Consider the following 14,206-nt stretch of genomic DNA (forward strand, 5'->3'; position numbering starts at 1 on the left):
CACACACACACACACACACACGCTGCTAAGTCGCTGGGAAACCCTCTCTCTCTCTCTCTCTCTACACACACACACACACACACACACACACACACACACACACACACACACACACACACACACACACACACACACACACACACGCACGCTGCTAAGTCGCTTCAGTTGTGTCTGACTCTGTGTGACCCCATAGAGAGCAGCCCTCAGGCTCCTCTGTCCATGGGATTCTCCAGGCAAGAATACTGGAGTGGGTTGTCCTGCCCCCTCCAGGGGATCAAACCCCTATGTTTTAGTCTTTTATGTTTCCTGCATTGGCAGGTGGATTCTTTACCTCTAGAGCTACCTGGGAAGCCTATATATTATATATATATACACACACACACACACACACAGACATATGTACGTATATGATGTATATATGTGTATGTATATATATATATATATATACACACACACAGCATAATATATATATAGCTATATTTATATATATATGCTATGTAAATATGTATATATTTAATTTTCCCCATGGATCCTGACCTAGGAAGCTGCTGAAGGAAGTTCCTCAACAGATTGACAGAGCCAAGTGAAGGACACAGCTGATGTAGGGAGCGCAGGAGGAGGCCCAGGATGATGGCCACAGCTGCTCAGACCAGGCCAGACTGGAGCAGGATGTGAGGGCAGTGGGAGCTAGAGCTGAGCTTGGAGGTTGGAGGAGGAAGTGATAGATGGTTTGATGTATTTGAATGATTGCATCAGTTATTAACAAAACAGCATGACTTTGGGGGCTTTTGTACAAAATAACAACAGTTATATATTAAGAAAAGTGAAGACAGTTATTAATCCCAGTTTGAGGAAGAAAACAGAATCGTAATTTATTCAACACAAATACTTACATAGTTGTAGTAATGCAAACACCATTGATTTAACAAAAATTTGTGACATAACTCTGTTGGGAGAGTGGATGGAGGGGCAATGAGTGTGGAGATATAAATCCTCAGTGACCATGATAAGAAATCAATAGTGTCTAAAAAGTGAATGAGGCAAGGGGATATTAGAACTATCATTACCTTGAAATATAGAGGTGAGTCTAGAATAAACTTCTAGATGTGTATAAATGTATTGCTTTTGGAAGATGAAGGGCGTTAGATATAGAACTTATTTTTATTATAAGCCATTAAATATTAGGTCCACATTTAATAAAAACAATATTTTTAAATCTTAAAGTCATTTGTTCAAACCGATGATGTACCAGTAATAACATTATAATTTAACTGCCTTTCGTTTTTATCCTCTCCATCTCACTGGTGAGGAAAAGCTTTAAACAATAAAGTGATTTCTGTTATCTCAAGTTAGTGCAGGACTCAGGGCTAAAACTTAGTAATTTTGCACTGTTGAGGGAGCACTGGTGATGACTGCATTGTGTATCTCATTTGCTTCTGTCATAATCCTTTTTTTGTTGTAAGTTTTGGAAATGATTGCTAAGAAATATTGCTAAGGCATAGGTAATTTTGCTCTAATTTTCTTTAGCTGTAGAATGAAAGTTTTTATTGCCAATGTACCTTTATATAATTTCCCTTGTAAGTAAAGGGAAGTGGTTATAATATAGGAAGTTGGATTCTGTGTAGTAAGTTCCCACTTTGTTTGTCTCTTAAATTGTTCTTGCTCTGTATCATAAATAAGAATAATAAAAATAGAAACTCTTGCCTGGGTACTATACAGTGGAAGTGACAAATAAATTCAAGGGATTAGATCTGATAGAGTGCCTGAAGAACTGTGGACAGAGGATTGTGACATTGTAAAGGAGGCATTGATCAAAACCGACCCAAGAAAAAGAAATGCAAAAAGGCAAAATGGTTGTCTGAGGAGGCCTTACAAATAGCTGAGAAAGGAAGAGAAGCAAAAGGCAAAGGAGAAAAGGAAAGATACATCCATCTGAATGCAGAGTTCCAGAGAATAGCAAGGAGAGATAAGACAGCCTTCCTAAGTGATCGATGCAAAGAATAGAGGAAAACAACAGGATGGGAAAGACTAGAGATCTTTTCAAGAAAATTACAGATACCAAGGGAACATTTCATGCAAAGATGGGCTCAATAACGGACAAAAACGGTAGGGACCTAACAGAAGTAGAAGATATTAAGAAGAGGTGGCAGGAATACCCAGAAGAACTATACAAAAAAGATGTTCATGACCCAGATCACACTCACCTAGAGCCAGACATCCTGGAATGCAAAGTTAAGTGGGCCCTAGGAAGCGTTATTGGAGAAGGCAATGGCAACCCACTCCAGTACTCTTGCCTGGAAAATCCCATGGGCGGAGGAGCCTGGTGGGCTGCAGTCCATGGGGTTGCTAAGAGTCGGACACGACTGAGCGACTTCCCTTTCATTTTTCATTTTCATGCATTGGAGAAGGAAATGGCAACCCACTCCAGTGTTCTTGCCTGGAGAATCCCAGGGACAGGGAAGCCTGGTGGGCTGCCGTTTATGGGGTCACACAGAGTCGGACACGACTGAAGCGACTTATTAGCAGCAGCAGCAGCTGGAAGCATTACTACCAACAAAGCTAGTGGAGGTGATGGAATTCCAGTTGAGCAATTTCAGATCCTAGAAGATGATGCTGTGAGAGTGCTGCACTCAGTATGCCAGCAAATTTGGAAAACACAATGGCCACAGAACTGGAAAAGGTCAGTTTGCATTCCAATCCCGAGGAAAGGCAATGACAAAAAATGTTCAAACTACCTCACAATTACACTCATCTCACATGCTAGCAAAGTATGCTCAAAATTTTCCAAGCCAGGCTTCAACAGTACGTGAACTGTGAACTTCCAGATGTTCAAGCTGGATTTAGAAAAGGAAGAGGAATCAGATCAAATTGCCAACATCCATTGGATCATCGAAAAAGCATGAAAGTTCCAGAAAAACATCAACTTCTGCTTCGTTGACTACACTAAAGCCTTTGACTGTGTGGATCATGACAAACTGTGGAAAATTCTTAAAGAGATGGAAATACCAGACCACCTTCACTGCCTCCTGAGAAATCTGTATGCAGGTCAAGCAGCAACAATTAGAATGGACGTGGAACAACAGACTGGCTCCAGATTGGGAAAGGAGTACGTCAAGGCTGTATATTGTCAGCCTGCTTATTTAACTTCTATTCAGAGTACATCATGTGAAATGTTGGGCTAGATGAAGCTCAAGCTGGAATCAAGATTGCCAGGAGAAGTAGCAATAACTTCAGATATGCAGATGACACCACCTGTATGGCAGAAAGTGAGGAAAAACCAAAAAGCCTCGATGAAAATGAAAGAGGAGAGTGAAAAGGCTGGCTTAAAACTCAACATTCAAAAAACTAAGATCATGGTATCCAGTCCCATCACTTCATGGCAAATAGATGGGGAAACAGTGAGAGACTATTTTCTGGGGTTCCAGAATCACTGCAGATGGTGACTGCAGCCATGAAATTAAAAGATGCTTGCTTCTTGAAAGAAAAGCTATGACCAACCTAGAGAGCATATTAAAAAGCAGAAAGCAGACATTACTTTGCTGATAGAGGTCCATATAGTCAAAGCTGTGGTTTTTCTAATAGTTATGTATGGATGTGAGAGTTGGACTGAAAGGAAAACTGAGCACTGAAGAATTGATGCTTTTGAACTGTGGTGTTGGAGAAGACTCTTGAGAGTCCCTTGGACTGCAAGGAGATCCAACCAGTCCATCCTAAAGGAAATGAGTCCTGAATATTCATTGGAAGGACTGATGTTGAAGCTGAAGCTCCAGTAAATCCTTTGGCCACCTGATGCGACGAACTGACTCATTAGGAAAGACCCTGATGCTGGGAAAGATTGAAGGTAGGAGGAGAAGGGGACGAAGGAAAATGAGATGGTTGAATGGCATCAGTTCAGTTCAGTCACTCAGTCATGTCTGACTCTTTGCGACCCCACGAACTGCAGCATGCCAGGCCTCCCTGTCCATCACCAACTCCCAGAGTTCACTCAAACTCATGTCCATCGAGTCGGTGATGCCATCCAGCCATCTCATCCTCTGTCGTCCCCTTCTCTTGCCACCAAATCCCTCCCAGCATCAGGGTCTTTTCCAGTGAGTCAACTCTTCACATCAGGTGGCATCACCCATTCAAAAGATACAAGTTTGAGCAAGCTCTGGGAGTTGGTGATGGACAAGGAGGCCTGGCATGCTATAGTTCATGGGGTTGCAAAGAGTTGGACACGACTGAGCAACTGAACTGAAAGGGAAATGTTTGTAAGAAAGGTAGTTGGGTTTTGTATAAGTTCCAGTTGTTTTTGTCTCTGCAGATACCTTTGTGTCTATTATAAGCAATACAAAGTTAGCACCCCCCGCCCCGGCCTTATTATGTAAGAGAAGGGTCCCTGCTTCCTGATTCACTTTGTTTCCCACTTCTAGTCTTGACACCATATTGAAAGCTTCACTAAAAAATGCAACCTGTATTATTTTCGGTGGCTTTGTTTTTTTTTTTTTTTTCCTGGTCATAAATAACCTGTATCCTGATGTATTTGAAGTAAAACAGAAACATGAATTCCATCATTATATAAATGTGATGATCTCCCAATGGACTTGATAATAATAGTGTTTTCTCATGTGTTACCAAAGTATAAAATAAAGTAATAATTCAAATAGTATATTTGATAATCCTAAAGCATTTATCTATTTGATGTGGATGTGTTTATTTTTGCTGTTTGACCATGATTCAAGAAGTTAGAAAGCTACAGAAAAATGTCATGGCGGAGCCTGAGTACATTTCCGTTTTTCTTTCCTCCGTGTAGACTGGTACACAGCCTTTTAACCGAGCAATGCTCTTCAACGTGGGCTTCAAAGAGGCCATGAAAGACAGCATCTGGGACTGTGTCATCTTCCACGATGTGGATCATCTACCTGAAAATGACCGAAACTATTATGGATGTGGAGAAATGCCACGTCACTTTGCAGCCAAGCTGGATAAATACATGTATATGTAAGTAACGGCAGTCTTCCTGATACGGTACAACATGCTTGTGCTCAGTCATGCCCAAGTCTGTGCAAGCCCATGGGCTGTAGCCCGCCAGGTTCTTCTGTTTGTGAAATTCTCCAGGCAAGGATACTGGAGTGTGTTGCCAGACCCTCCTCCAGGAGATCTTCCCGACCCAGGGACTGAACCTGCCATCTCCTGCCTTCGCAGGCAGGTTTTTTACCATCTGAGCCGCCCGGGAAGCCAGAAACGGTGCAACATACCTGCAAAATTATATCATTAAAATAGAAGCAGCCTTATGTGCCTGGATCTGAGGGGGTCCAAGAGCCTAGAGAATACCTGTCACTCCAGCCCACCTTCACAGGGAGCTGGTCCATAGAGTTGCTTATTATCCTGGTGCTTCCTCACACACAGGTTTCAGCGTGGGGTGGTAGGAAAGAAAGCCTGGTTTCTACGGTCAAGGAAGTGTGGACCCAGTTTCTGGCTTTTACATTTGGCAGTCAGAGGGCTTGGTTGTCCCAGGACGTGCATCTCTGAACGCTGGTGTCCTTGTTCAGGGAGCAGGAGCGCCCACCCCACGGGTTCTGCGAGTTCCCAGGCTCTGGGCTGCCCAGGCAGGAGCAGGGCACAGGCTGGCTCCCCTGTGTTCCCCTCCTCCGCGGATGTTCCAGTGCAGGGAAAGCCCTCTCTTCTGCAGCCCATTTTCTCTTCTTCTGAAGCTGTGTTTTCTTGACCTGCCTTTAATATTAAGAAACACGTTTTTCGTTCTGTGATGGGAGATATGTTGAAATGATACCATCATTGGAGCTGTGATAGTAGACTTAAATTGACATTAAAGCAGGCAGGCCTGATCTGGGAAATAGATCACAGTTTTTATTGGCTAACGGAAGTGGAGAGGAGAGAAGATAGCTTGGAGCAGGGAGATGTTGGCTCCGTCACTGTTTCACCGCTGCCCGACCTGCAGAGCTCGAGAAGCAGGAAGTCTCTGTGGTAGGACCTGGCGAATCAGCTTGGAAATGAGAAAAGAGTGCTTTTTTTTAAAAAAAAAAAACTGGTCATTGTCATCATTAGAAAAGCTCCTTTTTACCATGGTATCAGAAATCCAAGTCTGGCATTACCTTGGGAAGATCACCCTGGTTCAGGATCTGATTCTTTGCACTTCTAGAAACTCAATTGTGGTCAGCCTGCTAGAGTCACATTATATTCAGGTGAATTGATTTTTGCTAGGACTTTCCTGAACTCAGTTGTTAAAGAATCTGCCTGCAATGCGGGAGACCCTGGTTCAAGTCCTGGGTCGGGAAGATCCGCTGGAGAAGGGATAGGCTACCCACTACAGTATTCTTGGGCTTCCTTTGTGGCTCAGCTGGTAAAAAATCTGTTTGTTTTTTGTTTACTAAATTTTACTGAAGATTTTTATTTAATCTTATAAATTAAAATTTAATAAATTTTAATAAAGATTTTTGCTAAAAGATAATCATGAGTGTCATAGAAATGAAAAGTTCTCAATTTTTGTTTGAAAATATTGATTTCTAATGAATAAAGTCATCTTATCTACCTAGACTAATCCTAGGACTTCCCAGGTGGTGCTAATGGATGATAATGATGACCCAAATGCGAGACAGCAAAAGATATAAAAAAAACAAAAGATATAAAGAACAGACTTTTGGATTTTTGGACTCTGTGGGAGAAGCCAAGGGTGGGATGATTTGAGAGAATAGCATTGAAACATGTATATTACCATATGTGAAATAGATCACCAGTCCAAAGTCAGTGCATGAAACAGGGCACTCAAAGCTGGTGCACTGGGACGACCCTGAGGGATGGGATGGGGAGGGAGGGAGGTTCAGGATGGGGGACTCATGTACACCCGTGCTTGATTCATGTCAGCATATGGCAAAAACCAGTACAATAGTGTAATGTAATTAGCCTCCAATTAAAATAAATAATTTTTTTTAAAAACCCACCAGCCAGTGCAGGAGACAGGAGATACGTGGGTTCAGTTCCTGGATGGGGAAGATCCCCTGGAGGAGGGCATGGCGACACACGCTAGTGTTCTTGACTGGAGAATCCCATGGACAGAGGAGCCTAGTGGGCTACAGTCCATAGGGTTTCAAAGGGTCGGATACAACTGAAGCGACTTAGCATACAGACTAATCCCAGGGTTCATAGGTATCTGGGGAAGAGCATTGCAGGGATAGGCAGCTGGTTTTTTCAAAATTAAATGCTAGACTTGCTTTTACTAGTTTATATTTATCCTCATCTATCTAACAATGTATTTAATGAATAAAGATCAATTAGGAAATTAGCTTGGTAACATCTAACATTGCATTAGCACCTATTGATGTATTTGATCAAGTTTACTTTTGGTGTGAAAATAGACCATTTTTTGAACCCTAGGTTTTGATTTGAGTCTTACAAAGTAGCAATACTAAACAGTGAATTTCAGTTACCACAAGTGTTTTATATAATACAGTTAGGTGTACCTATTTCACTAGAATATGAAGACGCTTTGTTTCTTGGTGTGCTTTTTACTTCCAAAAATATGATTTAATCAACATGATTGTTTATATGGAAATGGAGGTATATTTTGCAAAGCACGTAGATCTAAACGTCAACTTCATGTGGCGAACTGTCTTGACTTCACTTTTAGAATGCTGTTTTCTGCTTTCTTTTGTAGTCTTCCTTATAAGGAGTTTTTTGGTGGTGTAAGTGGACTGACAGTGGAACAGTTCAGAAAGATCAATGGTTTTCCTAACGCCTTCTGGGGCTGGGGAGGGGAAGATGATGACCTTTGGAATAGGTATGTTGAGGTACAGATTACTTAAAATTGGAATTTCTGATGATTTCCTTTCTGTTAAATAAACTGTACTTTCTATCCCAGGAAAGGATTCTTTGGGATGGAAAATCTTTGTGGTTCCTAAATCCTATTTTGTGTTTTTCTGTTTTTCCATTGAGTGCCCTTTTGAAATTACTGACAGCACGTACATTCGAGCATTCTCTTGTATTTTAAATAGAACTCAAATAATTATTTTTATATTTTATTTCTTAATGTATTTTCATTTCCGTGTATTGTATCTTAGGGTTCACTATGCTGGATATAATGTAACAAGACCAGAGGGGGACCTGGGAAAATACAAATCTATTCCTCATCACCATCGAGGCGAAGTCCAGTTCTTAGGACGGTAAGTTTAATATCATCTTTAGATAGCGAGGTTTCAAAGTTATTTAACACATGAAAGATCTTTTTAAAAATGCATCACACTACCCACAAAAAAAAAAAAAAAACTTTTGAAGGGAATTATCTGTCGATATTGTTTTTCTTTATAAAAGTAAGGCATTCTTGTGCTTGTTTTTTTAAATAGTTTTGTTTATTTATTTATTGTTTTTGGCTGTGCTGAGGCTCTGTTGCTCTGTGGGCTTTTTTCTAGTTGTGGCGAGGTGGGGGCTTCTCTCTAGTTGCAGTGCGCAGGCCTCTCGTTGCAGGGGCTTCTCTTGCTGTGGAGCCCGGGCTCTGGGGCATGCCGGGTCAGTAAGTGTGGCACGCGGACTCAGCTGCTCTGCGACACGTGGGATCTTCCCACATCGGGGGTCAAACCCGTGTCTCCTGCACTGGCAGGTGGATTCTCCACCACTGAGCTACCAGGGAAGTCCTTGTGCTTGTTTTGAAAAGATACATACACATGTATGTATACTTACACACATACGCACCCCTATATGTTAAAGAGCCTCGTTAATTGTTTATATAAAAAGTTTTTCCTTAGCATAAAGCCTAATGCATTTTATTTCTTAAGGATATCTAAGTTGTAAGAGTACAAAATAATTATTTTTCAGGTAGCATTTTAAGACTAGTAAAAATGCTAATTTAGAATGTGGTGTAGAATGGTTTTTAATTATGTGTAAGAACCCAAAATTGTAAAGAGCTTTAAATGCTTTACTGATAAGAATGACCTTGAGCATATTCTCATGTTTTTCTTTTGAAACATGTTTCTGTTACTTTTAATTTTTTTCTTTAATGCTGTAGGTATAAATTACTCAGATACTCAAAAGAGCGCCAGTACATCGATGGGTTGAACAATTTAGTATACACGCCAAAAATACTGGTTGATAGGTTGTATACAAATATATCTGTAAACCTCATGCCAGAGTTAGCTCCAATCGAAGACTATTAAAGGAAGTAGCTCTCCTGGCAAGACCGCAATGCTGGATCGGAAACTGGGAGTGCGCCCCTAGTGGAGGTCAGTGAATGGATGCGTCACAGTGCTCTGCGTGGTGAGAAGAGCCTGCGTTCTCAGTGGTTATTTGTGGGATTGTACACAGTCAGCCTTCTTCCACCCACCCATCTTTTACCGAGACACACCCCCTGGCGAGCACTGCAGAGACCAGATGCAGTTAAGTCTGGCAGTTACAGGAGCTCCCTACGAAGAGAAAATTTTTATACTAAAATCTATAATTTAATTCAAGAGAATGCTTTATTTCCATTTAAACATATTTTGTACATATGTGATGTAAATTAATGTGTTCAAATTGTTGAAAAATAAGATGTGTTACAGTTTTGCATGTAACAGGTGATGCCTTTATGGGACTTTTATAAACATTTTTTATTTGCATGGAATAAAACCCTGTAAATTTATGTCGCTAAACAAAGGTTAACCTTGTGTGAAATGAAGGAACTGTCAATAATTGACAGCCAACTAATACAGTACACTGTTACACTAGTTTTGAGCTTTAGCCCTTCAGCTTTTTGTGTGGAAGAAGTCACAGCTTCCGTAACGTTTTTAAGGATAAGAAGAAAGGACTTAAATAGCTTTTCTTCCTACCAGGATTACCTTTTTTTTCCGTTGCTTGCAATCTCATCAGATTTTGCTAAATCACAACCATATTATTTATGCATATTGCATGAGTCTTACTGAGAAAATCTTAAAAGTTGTGATGTGACATGATATAAAGGACCTCTTTGTTAAATGTCTCTCATGTACCTCTGGTGTGTGTGTCAGGGATTTTGTGCCTCAAAAAATGTTCCCAAGGTTGCGTGTGGTTGTGCACTGTATTTTTTTAATTCACAGTGAATAGCACTTTTATTATTTCCAGTTCAGAAGAGCCAAAAAAAATTTTCATTTAAGAAAAAAGCAAAACAATTTTTTAAAAGATTGAGTTATGGAAAACCCAGTAGTACTTAAAACATACAAATGAATTATACTATTAGATAAAACATTAAATGTTCTATTTTTATGAAGATAAATGCTTAGTAGGTAAAAGCAGATTTTAAGTTTAATTATCAGACTCATCGAACTTCAAGTTTGGAAGGGACCCTTTTTAATGTTGGCTGGTTTCATTCAAACTGCGTGTATTTTTTTCACTTTTAAGTTATTACATCTCTGGTGTTAAAATTTCCTCACTAAAACATAAATTAATAGAATTATATAAAAATACATTACCAATTATTTAAATGCATTGGCTTTATTAAGACACTTCTCTAAAAACAGGTCTCTCTACCTGACATCAAGTGTATTACTTATTCTTGAATTTGGATGGCATTTTCATAACAAAACCAAACAGCATCCTACTTTGGAAATTATCAATTATGATTGACCAAAGATTCTTTAAAATGTCTTAAGATATTTTCACAAATTTAAAACAAAAAATTATGTATCTATAAAATGAACCTTCAATATCGAGGAACAAAATGGGTCACTCACCTGACACAGATATAGTTAGTTATGTCTCAGGTTGTAAGTTTAATTTTAAAATTTTCATTTTCTATGGCAGATATTGATAACACAAATGACTGCAAACAAAACCATAAAATAATTGAAATTCTTACACTTTGAGAAAAACTGATAGCTCTCTGTTATGACAAACAAAATTTTCTACATTTATTTCTTAGAAATATTTCCAAAATATTTGTTTTTCACTTTTTGATGAAAAGTCAAACCTTCTGGAAAGCAAGATATTTGTTCTTAAATTGTGTATCTGTCTCTCAAAGCCAATGTAGTTTTTTAATTTGATAAAATGAAATAAAGTAGATTGAAAAAGTTAACATTTGTTGATGACTAACAAGATAGTAGGGGCATAGGAGCATAATTAACCCAATAATACTTAAATATTTTAGTCATGGGGGAATTTGGGGCTGTTTCTGAGTCTTATTAGGAAAACATATTTTTCTCTTTAATATGGAGCTGCCCACATTTTGGAATCTTCTCATTTTGATACACATTTTAATAGTTTCAAGAGAATTCCCTTCAACTAGATTTGCCTTATTTTCTTGGATTAAGTCTATTAGTCATTTTGGTTTAAGTGAGGGCCATAACTATTTTGCTTTTCTCAGTTTTGGATACAGTGTGGCATCCTGTGAAAGCCATCTCATTAGTTTGCTTTTTGTCCTTTGTTTTGCTTTTTAAGTGCAGACCTCAAATTGATTTTTGCATATAAATAGTAACTTTTATGTTTGCATATATGTGATAGAGCTTTGCCAATTACCTGTATGAAAAGAACTCTATCCCATGGTGGTGGTGGTGGTGGTTTAGTACCTAAGTTGTGTTCGACTCTTTGCAACCCCATGGACTGTAGCCCTCCAGGCTCCTCTGTCCATGGGATTTCCAGGCAGGAATACTGGAATAGGTTGCCATTTTCTTCCCCAGGGGATCTTCCCAGCCCAGGGACTGAACCCTGGTCTCTTGGGTCTCCTGCCTTGCAGACGGTGTCTTTACCGACCGAGCCACCAGTTACAGCCGCCAGCCTGTAACTCTGTCCCATAAAAATTAACAAATACATTACAAATGCAGACTATCTTTATAGTTCAGTGGATTTATTAGCGTGCATGTATTGATTACCTGCTCGATTAGGTGCAGTGCTAGGTATGTCTACAGGAAACATCTTATTTCAGTTCTAAATAAATCAAGTCAAGGAAGTGAAAACCTTTCTAAAATTATTTAAACGTCTTCTGTTAACTTATGCGTTGTATTTTTTAGTCTCAAAGGCAAGAAATGTATATAGACAAACATAATTCTGAGCTCCCTATAGCACTGCTGGGAAAGTTATACAGTGCCTTTCGACTAGAGAAAGTAGTAATGATTAATGGGCCTGTTTGTAGAAAAGAAAAGGAAAAAGTGTACACATTCGCTGTAACATTATGTCTCATTCACAGTGGAGATTGTCATTTAAGTCTTTGCCAAAACTGGGGTTTAATGAATATTTTTTTAGTCTAAATATAAATTTCTGTTTGTAGTTTGTGAAAAGGTGTTCCATAAAAATAAACCCTTATTTGCCATATTATGTAAATACAAAATTATGTGTTAAAACTTGCTTATTCTCCTTTCCTAGCCAAGGTATTGATAATCCATTTTAAAACAAAATGGAAAAATATCCGGTTCAATATTCTCCTTCATTTTGGAGGTTCTGTACAAGTCGAAGCAGATTGTGTGTCATTTTATTTGGCCTTGTTTGTCTCTGTTACATTTCTTTGTGTACTTTTCAGACAAATGCTGGTACTCTAGATGTATTATCTTGTATTTGCAAATATGCCAATGAGAGAACTGAAATGGTGATAGTGTTTATCAGAAAAAGGAAGTGTACTTAAGATTATTTTATTTATTAAGATCTAAAAGGCTTCTATATAAATGCACTGAAATAAATGCTAGTAATTTCTTGTACTCTCATTTTTTTTTTTTTTTGCTTCTCATGGAAATGTTTGTACTTTTTTATCATTGTCTTTTATGAAATATAATGTTCTAAAGACCTTGTGTGATGATGTAATTATTTTCTCAGGACCTGTTTTTGGGGTTGTCTGGGGTTTCGTTGTGTTTGTGTCCCTGATTTTCAGGTGGATTATTGCTGAATACTGTGGTTGTACTATGATTTACACTGTAAGCATGAGGTAATCACATTTACCTTTGCAGCAGTGTCAGTTAAATACATTTAGATATGACCTCATAGCTTGGACCTCAGAGGACACACAGTGACATTTAAATACTGTTCATCAATACAATTAGTAATTTACTGTATCAAAATGAATAGTTAAGAAGTCATTTTTGGCATAACTTTCTTCTCCCTGCACAACTTCAGTAAGCTGGTGTGTTGTAGGCAGGAATCTGAAGATCTTTCAGTTCAGTTCAGTCGCTCAGTCGTGTCCGACTCTTAGCGACCCCATGAATCGCAGCATGCCAGGCCTCCCTGTTCATCACCATCTCCCAGAGTTCACTCAGACTCACATCCATCCAGTCAGTGATGCCATCCAGCCATCTCATCCTCTGTCGTCCCCTTCTCCTCCTGCCCCCAATCCCTCCCAGCATCAGAGTCTTTTCCAATGAGTCAGCTCTTCTCATGAGGTGGCCAAAGTACTGGAGTTTCAGCTTTAGCATCATTCCTTCCAAAGAAATCTCAGGGTTGATCTCCTTCAGAGTGGACTGGTTGGATCTCCTTGCAGTCCAAGGGACTCTCAAGAGTCTTCTCCAACACCAAAGTTCAAAAGCATCAAGGAAGTCAAGTCTCAGAAATACCTTGAGACTGGATTTGCATTTGGGACCAGATCATGAGATCATGACTTCTGTCAATTTGAATTATTTGTGTAATGAATTCTCAGTGTTATTAATTTTTATGGATAGTGTGACTTACTGGGATATGGTCATTATATATCACAAATAAAGCCAGTTATTAAATCTTAATCATTTAGGTATTCAAATCCTGCTAAGCCAGAAAATGGAGTTTTCTTAGTCTGCCCCAGGTTCCTAGCTATAGTATTAGTGTGTCCTCTGATGAATAATCCAGCATCATGTAATGGTTTTATATTTTTTTGTTGTCTTATTTTTTCCAATTTTATTGAGATATAATTGACATATAGCACTGTCTGAATAGTGGTGTACAGCATAATGAAATAATGACCACAGTAAGTTTAGTTGAACACCCATCATCTCATATAGATGCAAAAGAAGGCTTTTCCTTGTATGGATTTAAGGTTGTGGAGATATTCTGGACCAAAGTTATTTTTTTAGAAAAGGTGCTTCTTAAGGTGCACTTGATTTAAGTGACTTCAGAAAAGATAGTCCTGTATCACCCACAAATTAATACAAGAAAAATATATGGGTTGAAAAGTAAAATTTGTGTCTTTCTCAACGCATTCCTAAGATACATTTTGGTGGACCTGAATTCCATAGCTAATTTAATCTTCTCAACTCCGTCAGCGGAAGTCTGTGCTCTGGAAGATCTCCAAGAAGCATCAGACATTAATTACTTTCAG

The 14,206-nt window shown here is 39.0% G+C and overlaps 1 protein-coding gene across 1 annotated transcript in view; it reads left to right on the forward strand.

Annotated features, from left to right (window-relative positions):
• B4GALT6 (beta-1,4-galactosyltransferase 6) overlaps positions 1-9,143 on the forward strand; it is a 66,766-nt gene extending 57,623 nt beyond the window's left edge. Inside the window, exons 6-9 of the mRNA XM_052660492.1 lie at positions 4,793-4,980; positions 7,652-7,774; positions 8,055-8,156; positions 8,996-9,143. Coding sequence (XP_052516452.1) covers positions 4,793-4,980; positions 7,652-7,774; positions 8,055-8,156; positions 8,996-9,143 — 561 coding nt within the window. The remainder of the gene's footprint in view (positions 1-4,792; positions 4,981-7,651; positions 7,775-8,054; positions 8,157-8,995) is intronic.
• Positions 9,144-14,206: the final 5,063 nt, after the last annotated feature.

This window comes from Budorcas taxicolor, chromosome 22 (assembly GCF_023091745.1).
Source record: "Budorcas taxicolor isolate Tak-1 chromosome 22, Takin1.1, whole genome shotgun sequence".
Classification (NCBI taxonomy): Eukaryota; Metazoa; Chordata; class Mammalia; order Artiodactyla; family Bovidae; genus Budorcas; species Budorcas taxicolor.